General features: G+C 44.8%; 2 protein-coding genes across 7 annotated transcripts in view; both read right to left on the reverse strand.

Moving 5' to 3' along the window:
* Positions 1-26: 26 nt before the first annotated feature.
* On the reverse strand, positions 27-4,792 carry znf319a (zinc finger protein 319a). The gene is made up of 2 exons (XM_084337440.1): positions 4,681-4,792; positions 27-3,586 (listed from the first exon to the last, which is right to left on the reverse strand). Exon 2 carries the CDS (start codon positions 3,437-3,439, stop codon positions 1,664-1,666), a length of 1,776 nt encoding a protein of 591 aa, XP_084193566.1. The 5' UTR covers positions 3,440-3,586; positions 4,681-4,792; the 3' UTR covers positions 27-1,663.
* Positions 4,793-10,114: 5,322 nt separating this feature from the next.
* Positions 10,115-27,774, reverse strand: part of jph3a (junctophilin 3a) — a gene marked incomplete at both ends in the record, with an annotated part of 31,041 nt that continues 13,381 nt past the window's right edge. The window contains 5 exons of one of the 6 annotated variants that reach the window (XM_084337877.1): positions 10,115-10,195; positions 10,784-11,224; positions 11,402-12,192; positions 16,178-16,302; positions 17,625-18,411. In XM_084337877.1, the coding sequence (XP_084194003.1) occupies positions 10,115-10,195; positions 10,784-11,224; positions 11,402-12,192; positions 16,178-16,302; positions 17,625-18,411 (2,225 nt within the window). Of the gene's footprint in view, positions 10,196-10,783; positions 11,225-11,281; positions 12,193-16,144; positions 16,303-17,624; positions 18,412-27,774 lie in introns of all 6 variants that reach the window. The other 5 variants (XM_084337878.1, XM_084337876.1, XM_084337875.1 and 2 more) reach the window with 5 other exon arrangements.

The following is a 27,774-nucleotide window of genomic DNA, read 5'->3' on the forward strand; positions in this document are numbered from 1 at the left end:
CTTATTTTGTTGATAGTGTGGTTTATTTTAAATTGCCGCCTGTATACAGTATGAACATGATGTAGTCTATATAGCTATATATATACTCAAAAGCTTAAATGCACACATCCATTTGCCATACATTGTGTTCTTCCAGCACAACGCCCACAAAGAAAAGGATTAGTAGGGTTGCGACAGACGCACTACTAGGACATTGACTCATGCGGGAGCTGTTAGCCTAGGTGCAGAGAAAGTGCCTCTCCCTTTATGACAATCTGTTTAAATTCCAAATGTTCTTTTAAATATGCTGTAAAGATTGTATATAATATATAATCCACAAAGTGTTAACTAAAATGCACTTTTTTTTTTACTTTATCAATATATTTTAGACCAATACAGAATTCAGTTACTTTGAGGCAACATAGTATTGTGATGAATTCCTAGTCTAGCACAAAAAAGACTGGAATCCTAACCAAGGCAAAACAAAAAAATAATAACAGCGTTACTTAAATGATCCCTATCGCACAGTAACAAATACTGCTAGTTGTGGCAATTGAGGAAAAAAAATAATGATGTGAAATCTGGACCACACTCTGAAAAATCCTTTTGAAGTCCTTGTTCTTGTCTGCTTACAAAATGTAGCAAGCTCAAAGTGAATAGAAAAGCAGGTAACAGAAGCACCGTACATTTTGCGATATCTACATGAGCTCGTACACACACTGTATAATTGTTTTTATACAAATAGACTATGACATGATTCAGTAGTCATAAACAGCATATTGTACATTTTCTATTGCACATGACAAGTGTTTGTATGACATAATGGGGATGATTTGGTTAACTAGTAGCCATTTATTTTCAACAAAGACGCAGAAACACAGATTTTTTAGAAGACACAGGCTATACATTTTCACAAATCTATGTTTTTTTCATGTTAGGTTGTCTTTTTTTAATATTTTTTTTAACAAACCAAACCTACTATAATACAACAGTGATGTTTAAGTATGATAAATATTCATGCACAAACATTATAATCTAACGTTAGGTCTATGTGAGGAGATATTGTCGCATAAGCCAGACACTATTTGGAAGGGGATCCTGTTGTTTCACACTGGAAATAAAAATGTTAATACATTTTAATAAATGAATACAAAGTGATTGATCAGTAAAAGGCACATGGAATTCAGAAGAGCTTATACACAAAGCGTACATCATCTGAAATGTCCTTGCTTTCCTTCTCAACGATGGAATCACTAATCACAAAACACAGGCCATCATGCAGTCATAAATTTAAGTCCAATGGTAAAATTCTAAACAAAATCAAGGTATTTCCTTGTCTTACATCACATGCCTTTTTCAAACTATTGTTCTTTTTCAAGTGTTTAAAAGAAGGGAAATGGCCGAGTCATGATGAATTCCACTGATCTGCCCCATTGGTACAGAAGGCGTAACGGATGTAGACAAGGAGCTTTGTGCCCTGTTCTCATTAAGGGAAGAGGTACGAGGATGGGCAGAGTCTTTTTAAACAGGTACATATAATACATAAAGGTGATGATAAATATGACTAAATGCCAAAAATACATGTGTGTGTGTGTGTGTGACTTTAGGCTACAAATGGGGTGGCACACATTGTGCCTGGTGAGCGTCACGGACCGAGGAGAGCTGTTAAAAGCGCAGTCGTCGCTCACGGGATACAGGAGGTTGCGGGGAAACTACCCCCTTCCGCCGTGTGCTGGACAGTGTGCTCCTGCAGAGCGGTCAGGTCGACGAAACGCTCGCCGCACCACACGCACTTGAACTGGGTCTCGCGCGAGTGCACGCTCTGGTGCTTGGCCAGGTGCTCGCGCTGCTTGAAGCTCTTGTCGCAGCTGGCGCACTTGAAGGGTTTCTCGCCCGTGTGAACGCGGCGGTGGCGCTGGAGCTCCGAGGAGTACTTGAAGCGCTTCTCGCAGTCGGGGCACTTGAGGGGCTTTTCCCGCGTCGGGTCGCACCGGTGCTGGACAAACTCGGAGGAGGACACGAAGCGGCGGTCGCACAGGGAGCACTTGAGGGGCTTCTCCGTGCAGTGAGAGTTCTGGTGGCGCTGCAGCGTCGAGTTCTTCTTGTAGCCCTTGCCGCACACGTCGCACTTGTACGGCTTCTCCACCTCGCCGCCGCACTTGTGCCTCAGCAGCTCCCCCGACTGGCTGAAGCTCTTCTGGCACGAGGCACACTTGAACAGACTCTCCATGCCGTGGACCTGCTGGTGGTACAGCAGGTGAGACGGCTGTAGAAATCCCTTGTCGCAGAGGTTGCACTTGAAGGGGCGGTCGGCGGGGTTTTTGTGCGTGCGTCGGTGCCGCACGAGCGCGTACTGCTGCTTGAAGCTCATCTGGCACTCCTCGCACTGGAACGGACGCTCCTCCGAGTGGGTGCGCTCGTGCTGCCGCAGGTCGGACGGGCGCTTGAAGCTCTTGCCGCAGGAGCCACAGCGGAAGGGCCTCTCGCCTATCGGCTGGCACTGGTGGTGCAGGAGCTCGGACGACTCCTTGAAGTGCATCTCGCACAGGTTGCACTTGAAGAGGTGCTCGCCCGAGTGGGCGTACATGTGGCGCACGAGGTGGGAGCGGTGCTTGAAGCACTTCTCGCAGACGGCGCACTTGTACGGGCGCTCGGAGCTGTGGGTGCGCTGGTGGTGGGCGAGGTGAGAGGACTGGCTGAAACTCTTGTCGCACGTTTCACACTTGTATGGCTTTTCCCCCGTGTGCACCCGCTCGTGACGGGTGAGCTCCGACAAATGCCGGAAGGCTTTATGGCACACCGAGCACTTGTAAGGCCTGTCCGGTGAAGAGGCTTCGAACGCCGTGGAAGCGGAGGTGCCCATCGCCGCGACGCCGCCCGACGCCTCGCCGGTGGACGGCTGCTGAGGGTTGGCGGCAGAGGAGGTCGGGGTGACGTTGCCGGAACCCGGTCGGTAGGTCTTCTCGCAGATGGAGCACTTCATCCCGTTGTTCCCGTTGCCGTGCGAGTTGTGATGCTGGGCCAGCGAGGTGAGCAGGGAGAAACCCATCTTACACACGCCGCACACGAAGGGCTTCTGCTCCACCTGCACGCACTGGTGCTCCAGGAGGTCTGTGGCCTGGCTGAAGATTTTCATGCACTGGGTGCACTGGAAGGACCTGTCCTGGTTCACCATGCACTGGTGCTCGTGGGGGTTCGCCAGGTGGGATATGTCGTGGCCGCAGGCCCCGCACTTGTGGCCTCTCTCGCCCCCTACTTGTAAGGAGGGCTGCTGGGCTGGCACCGAGTGCTGGTGTTGGCTGTGTTGAGGTTGCTGCAGGGCGGATTCCGGCTGCAGGACCACTCCATACACGGCACAGCCCAGGGGGTTATCAGTGCCCTGGGTGAGGGTGTGCACTACGGAGGGTGGAGCGACCGCATGCTGCTGCTGCCACGCCTCCGTCATCCTTCCACTTCTCATGTAGGAATTCAGTTTTCAAAAGATAAAAAAGGGAAACTTTTTTTGGGGGGGCCGCGTGAAGGCGGTGGATCAGCAACCACCGGCCTCGGTAACCGTGACCAGATAGCGGAGGGGCGGTTTTACAGACTTCCTGTAGAATTGGTCAACCTAAGGGGAATGGGGTACAATGAATGAAAGCACAAGTTATTTTTGTAGAGAGTAAACATGATTCAGACAGGCTCATTAGGCATAGTCACTGGCCTATATTTCTAACATGACATGCAAAGCTAAGTGATGATCAAACACCACATATTAGTTTAAATGCTTAACATTCCATAAGAAAAGAGGCTGTAGACAGCATTGAGGGGGCAAGAGTATTACAAGATGAATGGCTCGTCAGCTGTTCAGGAAAGATCCCATATTGGTGGCATTATAGTTGATTTCATTCAGTGGTCTCTCAATGCATACAATCAGCTAACGTTAAGTTAGCAGGCCTAAACTAAACGTTTGATTAATACAGTATTCTGACATGGAACACAACAAGCTACACATATAGCATATATATTGCATCAAAGTGAATAATATGAGTGTGTGTGTGGGGGGATGCATTTTCGTGATAACATATCTGGGAGGGGGGCTAATAATGGTACATACTGCACAGAAAAGGGCTTGGGGTCAGTCTATGAGCTGAAATGCAATATTGTATAAAGCAGTGGGAACAGCCAGCATTCATGATGATCAAGATTATGGAGAATATGTATTGCTTTGCCAACTGCACACACACGTATTGTTTCCTAATCAGAATGTAAATCGCAGTGCAACACTCGTCGTTTAATAATGATTACTAGTTATGTTGGGGCTGCGTTCCAAATGAAATGGAGTCCACCCTCCCAGAGAGTAGCCGTGTGGCTAACGCAGGTTAGCATGTTAGCTGGCTGGCTGGTGCATGTTATAGCTATATCCAGAGACAGCTGAATTATCTGTTTAGCTAACATCTCCCGACGTAACAACACAAGCGAATAGCTAAAGCAGGAATAAAAGAAGCCAAGCTAACTTGAAATGTCGGGATACGAAACCGCGTTGGGCCGCAAAATCAATGGGTCTCGAACGTTGAATGTGAGCCGCCGGACCCCAAACCTACCTAGGCCGCCCCCCTGACGGAGCTGCAGCTTCTTGCAGAAGAAACAACCCCCTCTCCTCCTAAATGCATCTGCAAATACATTATTCTCTAAAGATACTATTATTACTTTTGCAAAACTTACACAATGTATACACTGATGATGATGCCAAAAGGTGATTTATCCTCCTCCCTCTCTCTCTCTCTCTCTCTGGCCAGGAGTCGACGACCTTAGAAAAAAAATATTTGGTTGGTTTCCTCGAAGACTGGCGGCTGGTGATGCGGCGGCTGATCCTCCACACGGACACCGGAAGAGCCGCCACGCACTCTGTGTGCTCGGTGAGAGATGGAGGCTCCCAGGAGCCACTAGCCTACTACACATACAGGCTAATACCTTCAGATAATTATATATATAAAAAAAAAAAAAACACAAACTTATAGACAAATATCAAATGAATAGCTCATATATATTTCCCACCCACCCCTCCTAATGTACAGTCCCCCCCCATCATATGTAGGCCTACTCTGTCAGGATCTATGGGTAACAGTACTGTATATTTGCATATCATATATGTCACAAATGTAACAGTACTACCTGTATGTCATGTATGTCCCTATGCCATAAATGTCATGATGTCATGTATGTTGTGTCGTATGTCATAATGTCACTATGAATTGAAAATGGGGGACCCTGATGTAAACAAGACAAACGTCTTTCTCTGGTCTGCATTCCCGCCTTAACAATTGTGTGTATTGAGCCGTACTGTATTGTACCCATTCTGCAATCTGTTAAATAAAGTTTTCATTCATTCATCCATTCAGCTCATGTTAACATGGTGGGAGATGAGTTTTGCATGCATGCCAACGTGTACGCGCATACACACGCACACAGTGAAGTAGTAGACCCTAAATTCTACACACCAAGTTTTAGTCTAATCTGATTGATTGATTGATTGATTGATTGGAAATGTTATTAACAGATTGAAGAATGGGTACAATACAGTACACGGCTCAATACACACACTTGTTAAGGGGGATGCATTTTCATTCATTCATTCTTCATGCAGACACCAGAGAAAGACTTTCATCTTGTTTACATCAGGGTCCCCCAATTTTCAATTTATAAAATTTCTACAAGCACAACACTGCAATGTTTGGGTCATCCTCCCACACTAATATTTTCATTTTTATTCAGATTGAGTCTCGCTCTCTTTCTCGCTCACACACACACACACACACACACACAGTTGATCTTTCGATAAGTTTATAGTTCTCATCCAAACAAGGCATTTTTCTAAATCAAAATCATAATAGCATTACTTTTAAGTTATTAATATCACACAGTAACTAATACTGCTAGTTGTGGCAATTGAGCAAAATAAATAAGCGGCGGTGCGACTGATGTCTTATTCGTGTCACAAGTCAGTATAAAGTCATGACCTCCAAGTCCTGAATCAAAAGGCCCAAATCAAGTCCCCAACCTTGACAACTCACAAGTAGAAAACAAGTCCAGTGAACTTGATTGCAATGAAATGTACTTTTAGAAAAGCTACATTTTAAGTGTAACTAAATTACAAACATGCACGCAAAGAAAACACAGATTCTTTAACGTAATCGCATTATAAGTCAAAGTCAAGTCTTCTTCATACATCCTTTCTGCCATCCTTTAAGTGTAGTCAAATTGGTGACACGATCCAAGTCACGTGACATGTATTGAGGCCCTGAAACAGGTTTGTAAATGCCAGAGATAATACAAACCTGACACATGTCCACCTGCTGTAGCAAACATTACTCTGTGTGTGTGTGTCATTTATTTCTCTGATTAACACGGGGACAAGCCCCTCACACATTTACCTACCTTGTCACTGTGCAACATCAGCACTCGCACATCAACACCAACTTCTAATCCTAATGTAGAACCAGCAGGATTTAGTCATTAAACACAAGAGAGGGAACTTCCTTTATTAAATGGACGATAATTTACCTTTGCTGGCTTTGCGCTCTTCCTTTCTGCGGTCTGTGTCTTAGCTCGTCCTGGTGCAGTAAAGGCAAGTTCATGAAGTACTGGACCATGAGGGTAGGTGTCACCAGTTACAACATACAAGGTATAGCTAAAGGCAGTCTCATATAAGAAATGGTCTCTAGCAGGAAGATCAGTCACTCTATTGTTGGTAGAAAAGAAAAGCAAAACCATCTGGCATACAGTGCCGTCTCTAACACCTGTATGTTGTAAATGAAGGCCAGTGAATTGGGCTACAATTATGTTTTTTGAAGTTTTGGAATCAGTGCAGACACAGTGCCACTTGAGCCCCTGCCCTTTTGCCCAAAGTGCCCATTCAAAAAAATAATTGATATGAATATGAACACTGGGTGTTGGTGTGTTATGGTGCCCTTTTTATCCTGAGCCCCTGCCCCCAAACTTGTCTGTGCATGCCCCTGGAGACAAAATAACCGTGAGGCCACCCACTGTCATTTTGTCATAGAAAATAACAACAGGTTATAGTATATTCACTAGCACAATAGCCTAGCCACCCTGTGTGATAGTGGGGTAAGATGGCCAAGCGAAGATGATAGCCTAATTCTTTGGAGAGAAACACAATAAGTATTTGCCAATTTCACGGCATTAGAAAAGCTACTATAAATAAATGAGAGAATAAAAATAACTCATTATAACTAGCTTTTCATAGATTGTGATTTGGTCTAAATCTTACATTGACCTCAATTCATTTTACACATGCTATGCTTTAAGCGCCCTCTCCTGGCAGTATCGGAGAGGCTCGTCTTCATATCTAGAGGCTCTTCAGTATGGCTCTCTTAAAAGTAAAAGAAAGGTGTATTATGAATTATACATAGGGATACTTTTTTTGTGGGAGTGATAACCACACCAAACTCATACTAGAATGAAGGGGACCAGTTTTGTAAATGTGAAACATGTTTACATTTTGAACGTGTGAGACAGCAGTAATAACCACACCAAGCTCATAATTTCAAACATTTCATTGTTTTCTCCACATTAATTTCGAAACAACCCCATAAACCAAAGAGTAAGAAAAGAGCATGCTTGGGCATGCAATGATGTCACAACATGATGATGTCACAACATGATGATGTCACCGGGTGCGAAGTATAAAACATACAGTAGCAGAGAGTTTTCCTTTTTTTCTTCATTTTTTTTTTATATATATCATTCATAAACTCAGGACATTTCCGTATCCGCAGAGAGTTAAAAGCTAGCATTTGTATTTTACACTGCTCTCCATGTCTCAACGTAGCCTTGTGTTGCCGGGTAAAGAGAGACGAGAGGCAGAGACTCACAAACTGACACCAGGTTGAGTAGACTAAACAAACATGCTGGAAAAAAAATCTCATCTGGCCCAGAGTGTCTGGAAGTTGACACTGTAGAAACCCCGGTTTCCCTTTTTGACTGCTCCAAAAGGGCGACTGGGAGAGAGAGACAAAACAGTGCATGCCATTTCAGAGGGGTGTAGGTGGTGGTGGTGGTGGTAGTGTTTGTGGTGGTTCGGGGGGCGGGGGGGGGGTTCACCTTTCATAATGATAAAGGTTACTTGCCTCTCCCTTTAAGCCTGCCCACGAGTGTTTTTATCAAGGGTATAAATCAAGTTGAGACGAAAATGAATAAATATACGAGGCACTCAGCATTCTCTCTGTCTTGCAAACTGCAAAAAAGTAACAAACTTGAATAATTATGACACATACACGTATATATTTAGAATTAGTGGTTATAACATAACAGTCTCAAAGCTGTACAAAGGGGGGCAAGCCTGAATCCTCCTCAATATGCAAATACTCAAATGTGTGTAAGGTGTTGTGTGTGTGTGTGTGTGTGTGTGTGTGTGTGTGTGTGTGTGTGTGTGTGTGTGTGTGTGTGTGTGTGTGTGTGTGTGTGTGTGTGTGTGTGTGTGTGTGTGTGTGTGTGTGTGTGTGTGTGCGTGTGGGCATGTGTGCATCATCGAGACCAGATGTCCACCGATGTGTAAATGGTGGCTGCTGAGATACATTCCACTTAATTTACAAGAAATCCAGGAGATTAGTTAAAGATCAGACCCACAAATCTAAGCCATTAAAACACTCCGTGACCAAGTATCCAAATTCATGAATCAAATGAGTTTCAGGCCAGATTCTGACTGATTTCATGTGGAGTGGAAGTGCCACCGAATCCCAAATCTCTGCCTCTAGTAGCAGTGAACCAGATTTTATAATCTGGATGTATTGTGTACAAATGAAGACAGAACATTGATGTTAAAGGGATAGGAAAAAAGATGCACTTTTTAAACTCTACACAGCCTCATGCAATGGTTGTGTGCGTGTGTGTTTGTGTGTGCGTGTGCATGTGTGTGTGCGTGTATTTCTGTGTCATTTCATGGTAAAAAAGGAAAAGAATAATGACGGAGCCCTTTAAAATGTATCTACTCTTGCAGCATAGTTCTCTGTAGCGCATAGTGCTAATAGACGTTGGGATTTGGTGGACAGGACAGGGCCAAAGAAGGAAGTTAAGGAGGAGAAAGGCAGAAGGATTATAGGCTGTTGGGGGCGGGATGGAGGACGGGTGTTTGCCGCGCTCTAGACTTGCAGGTTCTCATGGAAGTCATGACACGGTGGGGAGTAATGGTGCTGTGTTCTAGTCTAGAGTTGGGGGGGGGAAATGAGCTAAACCGTATATGCCTTCTTCTCCAGTCCGTTTTATCGCATTGCATGCGTGTCCCCCGACTATACCACGCCATGTGTGCCCCGACTATACCACGCCATGTGTGCCCCGACTATACCACGCCATGTCCCCCCCCCCCCGACTATACCACGCCATGTGTGCCCCGACTATACCACACCATGTCCCCCCCCGACTATACCACACCATGTCCCCCCCCCGACTATACCACGCCATGTGTGTCCTGGCTATACCACGCCATGTGTGTCCCCCGACTATACCACGCCATGTGTGTCCCCCGACTATACCACGCCATGTGTGTCCTGGCTATACCACGCCATGTGTGTCCCCCGACTATACCACGCCATGTGTGTCCCCCGACTATACCACGCCATGTGTGTCCCCCGACTATACCACGCCATGTGTGTCCTGGCTATACCACGCCATGTGTGTCCTGGCTATACCACGCCATGTGTGTCCTGGCTATACCACGCCATGTGTGTCCTGGCTATACCACGCCATGTGTGTCCCCCGACTATACCACGCCATGTGTGTCCCCCGACTATACCACGCCATGTGTGTCCCCCGACTATACCACGCCACGTGTGTCCTGGCTATATACCACACCATGTTAAAGCTGCGCTCATTTGCCTCCTTATGCGGGCGATCGAGTTCACTTTCAATATATGGTTGCAAGCTCAAAAGAGAGGCTTTTCAAAAGAAAACAGTAGTGTCATAGAAACTCACACAGGCTTCAACAAAGGTGAAAACACCAGTAGCGACAATAAAAAGGCTTTGCTGTGTCCGTCGTTTGGGCTGCGGGCTCCAGTCGAATAGGCAGAATGTCCGTCTCAATAGTAATAATATAATATACTGTAGGTAACAATAAGTCTTAGTCGATCATACCTGTAGAAGCTTAAATAAAGAAGTGAATGAACAGAATGGCTACTCCAATATTGAGTAAAATGACCATTACCACCAGAATAGAGCTGGAGCCCTGGGAGAGAGGAGAGGAGAGAAGAACAGGGTCAGTTAGGCTCTTCCACCGGCTCGCTCACTGGTCAGAGTACACACTCAACAGAACAACGTGACGCTCTGCACCTCCAGGGTCATCAGAACAGAATGCATACGGGTAGTATTCTCATGGCGTGTTTTGCATACAATAATGGGATAATGCCACAGCCCACGGTTGTCATTTAATGATAATCACCTGCTATTTGATAACAATCACCTGTCACAACATGTCAACTGAATAGACTTTAGTGAATCAGGTAAATATGATAGATAGACTATAGATAGAGATAGATAGATAGATAGATAGATAGATAGATAGATAGATAGATAGATAGATAGATAGATAGATAGATAGATAGATAGATAGATAGATAGATAGATAGATAGATAGATAGATAGATTGATACATACATACATACATACATACATACATACATACATACATACATAACATACATACATACATACATACATACATACATACATACATACATACATACATACATACATACATACATACATACATACATACATACATACATACATACATAGATAAAGACTTTTGACTCACTGAGTTTGATTTGAGGGTGAGATGGTCTCCGTCCTGCTCCAGTGTGATGGGCTGGGACTTTAGGGGCGGGGAGAGAGTGAGGTCCCTGTGCAGTGGCCATTCCTCCAACTCCGCCCCCACATTCAGGTTGTCCAGCATCTGTACAGAGTCCATGGATCCCTCCCTCACCGGCCGCAGACCCCGAGGCCGCAGCCTGTTGCTCTTGGAGCCCGGGGACTCCTGGCCCGGCCCCCGGGGCATCTGGGAAGCGGAGTCCGGCGGGGACTGAAGCCTCATGTCTACTGTGTAGTCACTCATCCTCTCCTCGTCCTGCTCCGTGAGGCGCGAGTGGGCAGGGCTCCACCTAAGGTTGCTCTCAGCAGCAGTCCAGCCCCCAGGGAGGCCGTCGGGCCTCTGGTCGACCGAAGCATGCTCGCTGAGCTTGTGGTTGGAGGAGATGTGCTGCTTTGGGTGGTGGTTGGAGTAGACATGCTCTGGTGGGTGGTGGTTGGAGTATACATGCTCTGGTGGGTGGTGGTTGGAGTACACATGCTCTGGTGGGTGGTGGTTGGAGTACACATGCTCTGGTGGGTGGTGGTTGGAGTACACATGCTCTGGTGGGTGGTGGTTGGAGTACACATGCTCTGCTGGGTTGTAACTGGAGGAGACGTGGTCCTTTGCATTGTGATTAGAGCAGATATAATCTTGGGTCTTATGATTGGAAGAAGCATGCTCAGAAGTCTTGTGATTGGACACGTTATGCTCCAAGGCCTTGTGATTGGATAAAATGTGCACCTGCGGCTTGTAATTGGAAGAGGCATGCTCGCAGGCTTTGTGATTAGTGGAAGAATGATCCCATGTTTTGTGATTGGAGGAAGTGTACTCCCTTGACTTGTGATTGGAAGAGACGTGCTTGGAGGACTTTTGGTTGGACGAGGAGTGCTCCCAGGTTCTGTAGGAGGAAGAGTGCTCCCGGGACTTGTGATTGGACAAGGATTTGTCCCGTGGTTTGTGATTGGATGAAGGGGCTTGCTCGTGGCCGTTAATTTGGCCCTCTTGCTCCTCCAGAAGGGAGGGCGTGGTGGAGCGGCTACTGCCCCCTCGGTCCGGATACATGTCCTCTGTCCAGTTGTTAGCCCCGCCCCTAGGCAGATCCATGCCCCGCCCCTCCACCAACACCTGGATCTCAGCCCCACCCTGGTCATCCACGGCACTCTGGCGCATGAAGCAGGCATTTCTGGGACGGTGCGCGTGCTTGGGTGGGCTGCGGGGAGGCGAGGCAGGCACACCCAGCACGGGGCTGAGATCAGGTGTTATTACAGGCGGCGTGGTGTCAGGGGTGCACAGCTCAGGACTGTCCGTTCCTGTGGAAATGACCTCGTGATCTTTGTCCTTGGCATCCTGGTGCTTGGGCCTCTGACACTCGAGCCCTGTGGGCAAAACAGTTGGGAGAACAGGCACCGGTGAGCTGATTTGGCCCCTAAGTCACCTCTAAAAAACATCAGAGGTTCACCACAGTGTTGTTAGCATGCGGGAACACAACAGGACATATGGGTAGGAATGCACACTACAGGCTGAATCTCAAGAAGACGGTCACATACTACAGTACTATATACCTGTATGTCATGTATGTCCCTATGCCATAAATGTCATGATGTCATGTATGTTGTGTATGTATGTCATAAATGTCACTATGAATTGAAAATGGGGGGACCCTGATGTAAACAAAGACAAACGTCTTTCTCTGGTCTGCATCCCCTTAACAATTGCGTGTATTGAGCCGTACTGTATTGTACCCATTCTGCAATCTGTTAAATAACGTTTTCATTCGACATTTGATTTATGTCGTCTGTTAGAACGTCACTTGAGTTCACGCGAAGGATTATCCTCTCTTGTTAGGGGTATATTGTGAAAACACAAATCCTACATGGACAATATGAGTGGAATTACTGAGAACAACACTTGGACCTGTACTATGTACCATTTAAGTGGTTGTGAAATTATGTTGTCTTTCATGCTAACAAAGCAGAAGCAGATGGCCCTCATTGAATGGGACGTACAGTAATAGAATTCTACGGTACCGTGGACCCTCCCTCAGAATACCCAAACATAGTAGGGGATATGTAGTTGATTTATGGTCTCCGTGAACAAAGCCTCCTAATATACATCTCTCTCTCTCTCTGATAAGGCAGTGGATTTTTTTTATTTTAAGCGGCAGTTTAAAAAAAAATTAAAATTAAAGCTAGCCTAAACTAGCTTAGTATTGCAGATCAAGTCACCCGACGTCACCAGCATCCAGTCATTTAGGGTTAGCATGTGGCTTTTAAAACATAACATCCTTTGGTGAAACGCAATTATTTCACCACATGCAGTATCATGGATAAAAGGTCTTTAGGTACACAGTCTTTAGGTGGACGGTCTTTAGGTACACAGTCTTTAGGTAGACAGTCTTTAGGTACACAGTCTTTAGGTACACAGTCTTTAGGTACACGGTCTTTAGGTGGACGGTCTTTAGGTACACAGTCTTTAGGTGGACGGTCTTTAGGTACACAGTCTTTAGGTAGACAGTCTTTAGGTACACAGTCTTTAGGTACACGGTCTTTAGGTAGACAGTCTTTAGGTACACGGTCTTTAGGTAGACAGTCTTTAGGTACACAGTCTTTAGGTAGACATAAGTCTTTAGAGAGACAGTCTTTAGGTACACAGTCTTTAGGTACACAGTCTTTAGGTACACAGTCTTTAGGTACACGGTCATTAGGTACACATTATTTAGGTACAGTCTTTAGGTAGACAGTCTTTAGGTAGACAGTCTTTAGAGAGACAGTCTTTAGGTACACAGTCTTTAGGTACACGGTCATTAGGTACACAGTCTTTAGGTAGACAGTCTTTAGGTAGACAGTCTTTAGGTAGACAGTCTTTAGGTAGACAGTCTTTAGAGAGACAGTCTTTAGGTAGACAGTCTTTAGGTAGACAGTCTTTAGGTAGACAGTCTTTAGGTAGACAGTCTTTAGAGAGACAGTCTTTAGGTACACAGTCTTTAGGTACATGGTCATTAGGTACACAGTCTTTAGGTAGACAGTCTTTAGGTACACAGTCTTTAGGTAGACAGTCTTTAGGTAGACAGTCTTTAGAGAGACAGTCTTTAGGTACACAGTCTTTAGGTACACAGTCTTTAGGTACACAGTCTTTAGGTACACGGTCATTAGGTACACATTATTTAGATACACAGTCTTTAGGTACACGGTCATTAGGTACACATTATTTAGATACACAGTCTTTAGGTACACAGTCTTTAGGTACACAGTCATTAGGTGCACAGTGTATCACAAGTTTGAGTCTCACTTCTCTGGTGTCTGGCGTTCATAAATATTGATTGAACTTTTCCTAGATCATGGAAATAACATGTTTGAATTCTTAATTCAGGTGGCCTTTCTCTTTAAGGAGAGAATAATTTATAATTCATTCATATTCTCAAATAAAAATTGAGCAGTGAATTATTGTAGAAATAATAAATGTATAAAATGCTCCCTTTAAAGTGGAATATTGCTCATCACATACAGTATATCATTCCTATAGCCTAAGGCAGGGGTGTCAAACTCATTTTCACAGAGGGCCACATCAGCATTATGGTTGCCCTCAAAGGGCCAAAGACCGTATAAATGTTAATGTAATGTAAAATAAATGTAGCTACTCATTTACATATTGTTAAACATGTTGTTTCTGTATTTATTACTTAATCAAGTTACACATATTGCATATGCATTTGCATAGATGTAAAAATATATGTTAGCTTATGTTATTTTAACAAATACTTTTAGTTGATCAGAACCCCATATTACTCCATCAATCAATGATCAAACCATTCAAGTAAATAACAAAGAAGAATATCATCAAATACAAGCTATGACATTAAGTTTGTTCAAAACCTTTTTGTCACAGTCAAGAGGGGCAGAACTAACAACTGTGAGCTGCAAAGAACACGTGGGACAGATGTAGCAGATGTTACAAAAACAAATGGCTGCACACAACCTTGCAGAGGCCATACATCCAACTAATGGAAGATAGTTTAATTAACTTTATTTAACAGATTGCAGAATGGGTACAGTACAGTACAGCTCAATACACACAATTGTTAAGAGGATGCAGACCAGAGAACCAGGGACCAGTTTACATCAGGGTCCCCCATTTTCAATTCGTAATGAAATTGCTATTATGTGTCTGCATGAACACACAACTGTAACTGTACTCAAAAATAACAAAATAAGGGTTGTCTCAGTTCACAACTATATTGGTCAAGTTTTGGGTGGGACTTGTTTGCGTCCCTACAGCTTCTTATTCAATTGAGTGAGATGCTCGGTTATGTCACACAGCCAGTTTGCATCTGACAGTTCAGACAATATTTCTTCAACCCTTTGTTACCTATTCCGCCTGGATCTTTTTTGTATTTTGGGCTGTAAAATTGTCAAAGAATGTCTAATGTTACATCAAATGACGTGGCGGGCCACAATTGGCCCGCAGGCCTTGAGTTTGACACCTATGGCCTAAGGCGATTCAGTCTACTTTTGTGTACATTGCATTGCAAAAGCTATAAACTAGAGACCCAAGACTAATTTAAGACTAATAGTTTATTATTTATTTAAAATATTTTAAATAGATGAGGATGGATGATATGCCTGTTACAAAAGCAGTCACATCAAAGATAAATTTGTGCACCCCAGAAAAAAATTTCATCATGACTAATTGAGACAAATAAATTAATAAACAAGATCAAGCTCTCAAATTTGTTTTTGTTTTGTTTTGTTTTTCAATGATTAAAATAGCATTAAACAGTTTAAAATGTATTCAACAACTATTCTGCTATATTTTAAGGAGTGGCAGTCCACTCAGACAGACAAGGCAGGGGAGACACATGAGAGAAGGTTCTGGAGAGATCTGATTCCAGGCCAGCAGGACTACATGGAGTTAACCACTACAATACACCATCTCTGGACTGTCCTCTTATTTCCCCCAAATCACATTCAATTTTCACAACAGTCAGCGTATTACTGCCCTCACATAACTCACATTAATATGGGCCATATTAAACTAATTAAAAAACCATTGTCGAATAAAAAAAATACACGTCGGTGTGTAAATCAGGTTGTTTATCTTAATTCCTGAAAAACTATCTTGTTGGAGATCTGAGGTTTTTACACAACATCATCAATATTGATTTGTATTGATTCTCCAAAAGGGGCTGTAAGCCTGAATGGCATCACAGATCAGGACAAACGCATGTCTCTCATTTCCATTCATCTCCTTCAGTGGTGAATGTGCATGAATACAAACCGAGCTGTCATAGGAAGCGAGTTATGTGAACGGCGAAATTCAATGGTAAAACACTTTGGTATAATTCAACTGTTGTATTTGGCTCACCATTCCCATAGATGTGAAAGGAGGGAGAGAGCTCTTTGGCAGCGATCCGAGCCATCCGACACTCTTCTGTGGCCTTCTGCCCTACTCCTTCAGCCGCCTCCGCCTTTCCACGGGCGTGGCTCATCCTAGAAAGAGGTTGGAAGAAAGACGGTTAAGGCCACAACCTCTTTATTATGTTGTTATTATTGTGTAAAAGATTACCATTGATCATGACGAGATCAATTTAATTTAGAAAGTTGACTTGTTTCACTTAGTCCGTCTTCATTTATAGCCCAGGATTGCTCTCTTTACGAGGTCACATCCTATAATGTTATGTTACTTTACAGGATGTGATTTTTACAATGGTGATGGTGACAAGCTATTTATTTTTAAGAAGTATGAAATAGTATGAAGAATTAATGGCAATAAATGCAATAAACAGAATGCAATAAATAACTTGGATTGGATGCAAAGGAGTAAACTGCACCCACATGCACTGCTCCCACATGCAACCATGCAGAAGGACCTCTTTAAATCTAGTGCTTACCAGGGCGGCTACGTGGCGTAGTGGGCAAGGCGCTCGCCACGAATGACGGAGACGCTGGGCTTGCCTGTTCGAGCCCAGCGCTCCACATTGCTTTCAGTTTAGCTGGTCGTCCGTACTAATACACATTGGCCGTATTAGGGGGTGGGAAACTGATGGGTGGGGATCGGGCGTTGTGGACAGCGACTCCTACAGGTCGGTTGGTGCGCCTGCGCAGTAGAATCAGGAAGTGTCGGGGGCAGCGTGAGCCTCCCACGCGTTACTCCTCGACACTGAGAGATCGAGCTGCGCAGGTGAAAAGATGCGACTGCTGTTACCTCAAGTACCGGAGGGGACTTGTGCTATGTATGACTTAGTCCACATTGCAGCCGGCTTGTGGGAGGCAAGAAACAGCGTTCGTGACAGGGGAGGGTTGAATTGGATGATACGAAATTGGGATGGGAGAAAATATAGAAAATGGGAGAAAAAAAGTGGACCAACAAAAAAAATATCTAGTGCTTACGAGAGATAGCCTATGAGGGGACAGACTATGAGGGGACAGACTATGAGAGGACAGCCTATGAGGGGACAGCCTATGAGGGGACAGCTCTATGAGAGGACAGCCTATGAGGGGACAGCCTATGAGGGGACAGCCTATGAGGGGACAGACTATGAGGGAACATAGTCTGTCCCCTGTCTTGTTTTATCTGCCCCTGAACCATGGCCTCTGTGACAGACACGCCAGCAGTCGAGGTCACATTGCATTATTGTATGTTCAATTCTCAAAAGTTTGCACTTCAAAGACATTGCGGTACAAGTTGATCCTAGAGATAGAAATCAATTGTCCTTCGAAACAAAACTCAGATGTGCCTGTCCTTCAGAACGCAACCCGGATGTTCCTGTCCTGATCTACATCCACTAGTTTAATTAAGAGGATCGTCTTACCTGGACAGAGCGATCTCTGCCTTCTGCTTAGCAATGTCCGCCGCTTTCTCCGCAGCTTCGACTGCCCGGTCCACCTTCTCTCTGATCTTACTGGCCCTCAGTGGGATCAGATTCTTGCGCTTGCCGCTCACCAGCGCGTTCTGTTTGTACTTCCCCTCCTCTTTGGTAGCGTCGGGGAAAGTGGTACATCCGTAGCCGTGCCTCTTGTTCGCGGCCCACTCACCCTCGTAGCGCAGGCCGTCCGAGCGCCGACTCACGCCCCAGCCGGCCCTCTGGTCGCTCCGCCACTCGCCCTCGTACGTTTCCGTGACGGTGGCGTCCACGGGGGCGCCCTGCTCGCCGCCCTCGCTGGCGTTGGAGTGTACATCGGAGGCGGCGGAGCTGACGGTGCTCATGCCCGCCTCGCTGCAGAAGGAGCTCTGCTTGCTGAGCTGACTGGCCAGGGAGCTCTTGGACTCAGAGCGTCGCAGCTTCAGGCCACTCAGGATGGACTGCCGGAAGCGACCCTTCCTCTTTCTCTGGCGCTCGGCCTCGCTGGGGGCGGTCAGAGCGAAACCGCCCCGTCCCGCGGGGCTCCCGGCCAGCCCGGCCGCCACCCCGTCCGCGGGCGAGGCGGCGGTGGTGCCGTCCTCCAGCACAGCGGGAGGGCCATGGCTGTGCTCGGAGCGGAGGGAGTTTATGGATGTGCGGAGGGGGAAGAGGATGATGGCGGCCATGCCGTACGGCACACTCTGCCGCACGCCGTAGCCGTGACGCATCCCGGCCAACCACTGGCCCTGGAAGGTTCCTGAGGAAGAGAGAGATGTAAACAGGTGTACAACACACCGCTTGATGTGGACGGATTTGTTAGGTAGGACAGGTCAACGTTAACTACAAGCATTGTTTCATGTAACATCTCTAAGATAAATAGGTGAATTGGCCGTGGTGCATTAACTCATTGGGTGCCAAAAACAAATAATCTCGTGTTTCGACACCAACGCTTGAGCGCCAAAAAAGAGATATCTCGTTTTTAGTTCCTTTGATCTTTTCCCTTTGATCCCCGTTCTAAACACTCGCTCAGAGCTGCCTGGGTCTCCCTGGCACAGCTGCCTACGTTGGAATTGCAATGCCGATCGAATCCCGCCAGGTGGCAGTATCGCCTACCCTTTGAACTGGGGATATCAGTTGTCTTCCAGTACTGACTTACCTCCGGCTGCTTCCGCCTCGGAGTGGATCAGGACAGCAATCGGTGGAAGATTTGGTGCCTCAGACCTATTCTTTCCTGTATGGTAGCCATGCCCAATATACACAAGTAATTGCGATCCCCATGGGCTCGACTGGGATTTATTCATTTTGGAGTACCTTCTGACTGAGGTAAGGTCTATCTTAGGTAACCTGCTGGTATTTTCTTTTACCTAAAACATGCTTCTGTACCGATCACAGTGTCGTATTTTACCGGACCTAAAACATGCTTTTGGTAACGATCACAGTTTCGAACCCCCCCCCCCCCCCCCCCCCTTGATGATTTTGTGAAGACACATATGTATATGGTATACCTTTGATTTGGAAGTATTTGGAGTTTCAGGCGAGCAACCCGAACGATTTGAGCATAATGCATATAACGCGTCATATCTCGCGATCTGTGAAAAGATACTGGATTAGTTTGGAAAGGGCCGATGTTTAGCATGGAATAGCGCACAAACTACACAGTATGTAGAAATGAACTGGTTAGTCAGTGTTGGACTATGAACAATGCCTGTCAAATGAGCCATACTATTGTCTCCATAGCTATAATACAGAACACACGACACCAGTCAACATCGCTAAAAGGGTCAATAACGCTGGCGCCATTGAGTAGAGATGGGAAAACAGTGTGGCGGTCAATGAGTTAAGGAATGTGGCTTTAACTTTAAATTAATTCCTTCAAAAGTGCAAACTCCAACCTCTCCTGCTTGACAGGCGGTTGTGGACAGGGCCGGACCTAGCCATTTTTTTTTGCTGGGCAGTTTTGGGCGCCCCCTTCTGGGTGGTGCTCTAGGCAAGCGCTTATGTCGCCTGTAGGAAGCTCCGCCCCTGATTGTGGACACTATTACTCCGACCAAGCAGACCAGACTGTACTAAAAAACAAACAAACAATGGCCCTTATGAGAAAGTATTATAGTAGTTTGATTGTCTACCTTGACTGTCTAGACCAGTCTACCTAGAGTTTACCAGTCTACCTAGAGTTTATCAGTCTACCTAGAGTTTACAAGTCAGTTTGGAGTCTGCCAGTCTATCTAGAGTCGACCAGTCAACCTAGAGTATGTCAGTGTATCTGTTGACCAGTCTATCTAGAGCCTACCAGCATATCTAGAATCTACCAGTCAGTGTAGAATCGACCAATATACTGTACATAGTCTACCAGTCTATCTGTCAACCAGTCTATCAAGAGTCTACCTGTTGACCAGTCTATCTAGAGTCTACCAGTCAGTCTAAAATCTACCAGTCTATCTAGAGTCTACCAGTCAGTCTAAAATCTACCAGTCTATCTAGTCTACCAGTCAATCTGTCTACCAGTCTACCTAGAGTCTACCAGTCTATCTAGTGTCTACCAGTCAGTCTAGAATCTACAAGTCTATCTAGTCTACCAGTCAATCTGTCTACCAGTCTATCTACTGTCTACCAGTCAATCTAGTCTACCAGTCAATCTGTCTACCAGTCTATCTACTGTCTACCAGTCAATCTAGTCTACCAGACAATATAGTCTACCACAGACAATATAGAATCTACCAGTCTATCTAGTCTACCAGTCAATCTAGTCTACCAGACAATATAGAGTCTACCAGTCTATCAAGAGTCTACCAGTCCACATAGTCTACCAGCCTATCTAGAGTCTACCAGTCTATCTAGAGTCTACCTACAGTCTACCAGTCTATCTAGAGTCTACCTACAGTCTACCAGCCTATCTAGAGTCTACCAGTCTATCTAGAGTCTACCTACAGTCTACCAGCCTATCTAGAGTCTACCAGTCTATCTAGAGTCTACCTACAGTCTACCAGTCTATCTTTCTAGAGTCTATGCAGTCTACCAGTGTCACCCAAGTAAAGAGAGACAATATTTATATTTGCCTTGTATAGTCTAACTAGAGTCTACCAGACAGTCTAGAGTCTACCAGTCTACCTAGAGTCCACCAGTCTATCTGTTTACCAGACGATGTACAGTCCACCAGTCTGGAGTCTACCAGTAGCGTCCATAATGCCCATGAACCCAGGGGTCAAGGCCATTAGTGATCTGAACCCCTGTGCTGTGCAGGTGCATGGAGACGTTGACCAATGGTGAGTAAAGGACTAGAGTCACTGTGATTGACCTTTATACCATGGCTTGTGTGAATACTCGATCGTGATAGGCGGAGAGGACAGAAAGAAGCATTTCATGCAAAGTATTCTGTATTTCTGTATGACAACTAATAAAGAAACTTGAGGAGGGCATTACCTCGTGGGGCGGCTAAGTGGCGCAGTGGGCAAGGCGCTCGCCACTAATGCAGGAGATGCTGGGTTCGAGCCCAGCTCTCGGCATTGCTACCAGCTTGGCTGGTCGTTCATACTAATACAATTGGCAGTATTAGGGGGTGGGAAGCTGGTGGGTGGGGATCGGACGTTGTGGACAGCGACTCCTACAGGTCGGTTGGTGCGCCTGCGCAGCAGAATCAGGAAGCAACGAGGGCGGCGTGTCCCTCCCACGCAGACCCTCGCCGCTGAGAGATTGCGCTGTACAGGTGAATAGATGCGACAGCTGCCTCCTCGTGTACCGGAGGGGACACGTGATGCAAGGCTTCGTCCACATTGCAGCCGACCTGTGGGAGGCATGGCCTAACAGCGTTCGAGACAGGGGAGGGTAGAATTGGACAATACGAAATTGGGATGGGAGAAACATTTTTAAATGGGAGAAAAAGTAGATAAAAAAAAAAGGAGGGCATTACCTCGGCACAATGGCTAGTACGCCCGGTTACTAACCGTTCTTCTAAATCAATGCGCAAATAAAGGGTTTTACACGTCTGTGTACTAAACAACTTTGATGACATTCATTGCCTTTCTGATAAATTACTGCTGGTTCCTTGCAGGCCCTCTAGGTGTCAGTCAAGAGTTACATTAGTGTACAATGTCCAGTGACCTACACTGTAGGTCTCCATGCCTCTGGCAATTGACAACCTCCGCGTCGGTCGTTTAAACTGCGCAGCGCCCGGCTCCTCGTTCATTATCCCTTACATAAAGAGAGTTGATGAAGGCAGTCTGACACCACTGGAAATAGTAGTAGTAAGGGATATAGAAAATATGTACATTCACCTCATTCCTGAATTGTTGTCTACTGTGAAGATACTGCCAGCTCTTCAGAATATTTTCATACCAAAGTGAAGGCAACGTGATATTGCCCCAACTATATATTATAGGCAGAGCTGTTAAAGGTAGAATCTGTAATGTCTTCAAACAGTACCCTTGTCTAGGCAAAAAAGCACCCGCTTGGTACGGCACTTTGTTTACATTCTTTGTTTTGGGTTGAGTTTACTACTTACCTTAGTGCTTAATTAATGACTCACTCTATCTATCTATCCATCCATCCATCCATCCATCCATCCATCCATCCATCCATCCATCCATCCATCCATCCATCCATCCATCCATCCATCCATCCAGTCAATCCAAAGAGGAGCCAGTAGCATCACACAGTCTGATTCACAGGATATAGACCGTGGCTATAAGCATGACATTGGCTGACTATTTCAGTCAGAATTATCCTCCCCATCCGCTATCTGTAACACTGTTCTGCAAGAGCACCATCGCTGCTCTCTGGGCTTAGGATGACTGCGATTGGTTTAAAGAAATACAAACAAGCCCCTTCTTCCCCCCCCCTATAGCAGAATGATAATAGGTTCAGCCAGACCTGGCTCCAGCACTGGCACAGCACTAACAGAGTGTGGAGAGAGGTATGGCTACACAAGACTACATCACACTAAACCCCGCACACAACCCTTTCAAGTCACTTCCATAATGGTCACTGCTACAAGTCACTACCATTAGGGTCACTGCTACAAGTCACTTCCCTTATGGTCACTGCTACAAGTCACTTCCATTAGGGTCACTGCTACAAGTCACTTCCATTAGGGTCACTGCTACAAGTCACTTCCATTAGGGTCACTGCTACAAGTAACTTCCATAATGGTCACTGCTACAAGTCACTTCCATTATGGTCACTGCTACAAGTCACTTCCATTATGGTCACTGCTACAAGTCGCTTCCATTAGGGTCACTGCTACAAGTCACTTCCATTAGGGTCACTGCTACAAGTCACTTCCATTAGGGTCACTGCTACAAGTCACTTCCATTATGGTCACTGCTACAAGTCACTTCCATTAGGGTCACTGCTACAAGTCACTTCCATTATGGTCACTCACTGCTACAAGTCACTTCCATTAGGGTCACTGCTACAAGTCACTTCCATTAGGGTCACTGCTACAAGTCACTTCCATTAGGGTCACTGCTACAAGTCACTTCCATTATGGTCACTGCTACAAGTCACTTCCATTAGGGTCACTGCTACAAGTCACTTCCATTATGGTCACTGCTACAAGTCACTTCCATTAGGGTCACTGCTACAAGTCACTTCCATTAGGGTCACTGCTACAAGTCACTTCCATTAGGGTCACTGCTACAAGTCACTTCCATTAGGGTCACTGCTACAAGTCACTTCCATAATGGTCACTGCTACAAGTCACTTCCATAATGGTCACTGCTACAAGTCACTTCCATAATGGTCACTGGCTGCTACAAGTCACTTCCATTAGGGTCACTGCTACAAGTCACTTCCATAATGGTCACTGCTACAAGTCACTTGTAGCAAGTCACTTCCGGCGGAAAGGGGAAAAGGTGATCAGGGACCCTTCTCACCCGGCTTACGACCTCTTTAACCCCCTTCCCTCTGGCAGAAGACTCCAAAGTCTCAGGTGCAGGACATCCCGTTTTAAAAACAGTACATATCCCGAGGCTGTCCGTCACCTGAACTCAAGTACAAATGTACAGGCACTTTGCACAACAAGGGCTAGCACCAGCCAACATGCACTTTAAGGCAATATGCACTTTAAAACTGGAACACTGAGCAATTTATTTTAGGTACTGTAGCATTTTTTTCTTTTTAATTGTTTGTGTAAAACTTTTTATTGTGGGGATTGTATTCTTGTGTTTTTATATTGTATGTTTTTAACATTGTCTGTACTGTATGTGGCACCAAGACAAATCCCAATCAACAGTGTTGAAATGGCAATACAGTTTTTATCTATCTATCTAATGGTCACTGCTACAAGTCACTTCCATAATGGTCACTGCTACAAGTCACTTCCATTAGGGTCACTGCTACAAGTCACTTCCATTAGGGTCACTGCTACAAGTCACTTCCATAATGGTCACTGCTACAAGTCACTTCCATAATGGTCACTGCTACAAGTCACTTCCATAATGGTCACTGCTACAAGTCACTTCCATAATGGTCACTGCTACAAGTCACTTCCATAATGGTCACTGCTACAAGTCACTTCCATTAGGGTCACTGCTACAAGTCACTTCCATTAGGGTCACTGCTACAAGTCACTTCCATTAGGGTCACTGCTACAAGTCACTTCCATATGGTCACTGCCACAAGTCACTTCCATAATGGTCACTGCTACAAGTCACTTCCATTAGGGTCACTGCTACAAGTCACTTCCATTAGGGTCACTGCTACAAGTCACTTCCATTAGGGTCACTGCTACACAGTAAATTTCGCAGAGTACATTTTACTCAAACTGAGTCCATTTGAGCCCAAGTGAGTAAAATTGTACTCAGTTTGAGTAAAATGTACTCAGCGAAATTGACTGTGTACAAGTCACTTCCATTAGGGTCACTGCTACAAGTCACTTCCATTATGGTCACTGCTACAAGTCACTTCCATTAGGGTCACTGCTACAAGTCACTTCCATTATGGTCACTCACTGCTACAAGTCACTTCCATTATGGTCACTGCTACAAGTCACTTCCATTAGGGTCACTGCTACAAGTCACTTCCATATGGTCACTGGTACAACTTCAAGATAAACACTTTCTAGACAGAGGCTACAAGATATTATTTACGTTTACATTTAGTCATTTAGCTCAGGGGTTCCCAAAGTGGGGGTCGCGACCCCCGAGCCGCCGCGGGGGGGTCGCCAGATGATTAAAAAAAATAGATTTTTTCTTTTCTTTTTATGCAGTCAGGCCACTGAACTTAGAAGCAGGCCAGGCCAGTGTTTCTAGTTGCAGCAGCGCAATAGTTAGATAACCTAGGTGGGGAACAAGCAGGAGATCACTGCAACTCACACAAGTTGGAGAACTATCTCTCTCTCTTGCTCTCACACACACACAAAGGGAGCCAACGTGATTGGTGGAGGCGGGACCCTTACAAAAAACTGTTGTTGCTAATCATTGACACATGCTAGCCTGTAATAACCCCCCCCCCCCCCCCCCAAATCTACTTTGCATTTGATATATTGCAAATATATGCCATCACACACACTGGCATTTAAAGGGTTAGAATTATAAAATGAATATGTGGTGTTATGATCAGGGCTGAACTTGAATAAAAGATTGTATTTTTTTCAATCTGACATTACAAAAAAACAGAAAATCCATCAAAATCAGTGTTGTTGCTAATCATACATATGCTAGCCTGTTTTTTAACAATAATTTGTGATGGCATCACAAACACTGGCATTTAAAGGGTACAAATAAAAAAAATGCCTGCACCAGAATGCAGGAAATTAAGTCTTTGTAACAAAAAACTTCCTGGTGGGGGAAAAAGTGGCCTGACTGGGGCTATATTTTGCACTATATTCCCTGGCCTGAATGATTTCCCCAGTCCGGCCCTGGTTAAAAGCCTCCAATGCTTATTAGTGTGTGTGCGTTTGAACGTTTGCATGTTTCAACCATACATTTCCATTTATAAAAAATAAAAAATAAAAAATAAAATGTGTATCTCCTATAATAGTGGGGGTCGCGGCTCTCTGACACCGTTATTTGGGGGTCGTGGCCTGAAAAGTTTGGGAACCCCTGATTTAGCTGACACTTTTATCCAAAGCGACTCTCAAGTTATGTACAACAAGTCAGCAGGAAGGGTACAACTCTGGCAGCTAAGGGTAAGTAACATTGTTCGTCAAACAGTGTCGAACCTGAGTGCTACCAGTCTTGAGTGTATCTTAGCATATTAGGTAGTAAAATAGGCAAAGTAGATTGCTTAGTAGGAGAGTGCATACTAGTGAAAGAGAGTACAAGGTATTTATACCCAAATATAGAATCTGAACACACAATAAGAGTGCAATATTTGTAGACTAGCTTTTTATCCATGTATACTAGTTGTGTTTTTAGGTTGGTGTTTTGTATTGGTGATCCCATATATAAAACAATATTCTGTCACACATTAGTGACAGGTTTTGCATGCAGACCAATATATAAGGGTTTATTTTTACAAGGACAGATACAACCACAATGACATATCGCAAGCAACTACCCTTTGTGTATCACAGTATTTTAGCTAATGCTTCTTTTCAACACCCATCATTGGAGCAGGTTTATGCACATCATATACATGGGGGTTAGGTGCCCTTGCTCAGGGCACCGGGCACCGCTTTTGACTACCAGGCGGCATATCTATGGTTTAAAATCAAATTTGAACTATTTTGACTTAGGCACACTGGAAAATGTTTGTTTCAACAGATTTTAGGAGATCATTAAATGTTATGGCTAAATGTAAAAAAGAAAATTAATAGAAAATCCACGATAAATCATCACTTATGACCCACTAGAAGAGACCCCTCCCTCTGCCTGTATTTTATTATTTTTCTGTGCTCGGGACAGCAGCACGTGGCATTGCCCCAATTAGAACAGGAGTTGATTCCCTACCAGTGAAGAATAATCCTAATATGAAACAGCACATTCACTTTTCCAGGTGAAAGAATTACAGGATAAGGCCAGGGTAATTGTATTTATTTATCTTATTGTCCACATAGCCTACAAAAAGTCCAAAACCTACAATGCATTTCTCCTACTCTCAATACTCTTCCTACTCTCTCCTACCCTTGGGAGCTCTCAACCGGGAAGCCACGCATTCCAACTGCACGCTAAAACCATTAAATACAGCTCACAAATACATAATTTCCAGCTTCATATATCATAATGTATTACATGTATCATAATGTATTACAAAATTTACTTCAAAAGGCAACAAGATCTAATAATCTACCGATGTACAGTGTAGGCCTGTCCTTGACTAAGTATTTGTATAGTCGACTTTGATCACTGAAATAAATGAAAAAAAAAACATTATATATAAAAAAAAGTCGACTGAAGGCTTCTTGTCCTCTGCGAAAGCATGCAATTGGTCCACTGATGGATACATCTTGATATGTCTAGTGTGTGAAATCCTCTTTCAGTGCCTCTGTGCCAGTTTTCTTAGGCAGTTAGCCTCGCTGGTATGCGCGCCATTAGTGTTAGCCACGCTTCTAGGCCTCTTTGCTTTTGGAATGAATGATTTAAATGATTTAAGGAGACTACGGCTCCTTTTGATCCATTAGTCGACTCTTCGACTAGTCGAGGTCAGCCCTAGTACAGTGATAAACAGAATGGTGTAGAGAGTGCGCATTGCACTCTATTCCAGGAGATAGTACAATGCCTGTGTTCACCGTAACAATGGATTATGCTGACGAGAGCAACAGTACAGCTCCTCTGTCTGTTCAACAAGGGAGTTCTAGGACTTCTGGATATGAGCTACATCTGGTGTTGACTAAATGGACCGTACCTGTAAGTAGGAGAAATGCATTGTAGGTTTCTGTCTTTTCATAGGTTATGTTGACAATTAAAAATAAATGACACTGGACCTTATCCATTAAGTTATCTTACTGCTCCTTATACCAAACTCAGTTTGTTACCAGTGCCAAGGATGTTGTGTTTTCATCACCTCCACCAAGGAGGTTATGTTTTCATCACCTCCACCAAGGAGATTATATATCGTAATAGCTTACGCTCTGCTCGTAGTGGAACTGTCCCTTTATCCAGTCTAATAATGAAAAATGTCTCCACATGCACACACCCATCCGCCTGGCCACACCCACATCCGCTCCTCTACATAAGCGGGG

The sequence above is a fragment of the Notolepis coatsorum genome (genome assembly GCF_963971535.1).
Source record: "Notolepis coatsorum genome assembly, chromosome: 20".
NCBI lineage: Eukaryota > Metazoa > Chordata > Actinopteri > Aulopiformes > Paralepididae > Notolepis > Notolepis coatsorum.

Bases quoted from the DNA above. Each gene is read 5' to 3' on its own strand.
- znf319a (XM_084337440.1), bottom strand. From the start codon at position 3,439: ATGAGAAGTGGAAGGATGACGGAGGCGTGGCAGCAGCAGCATGCGGTC.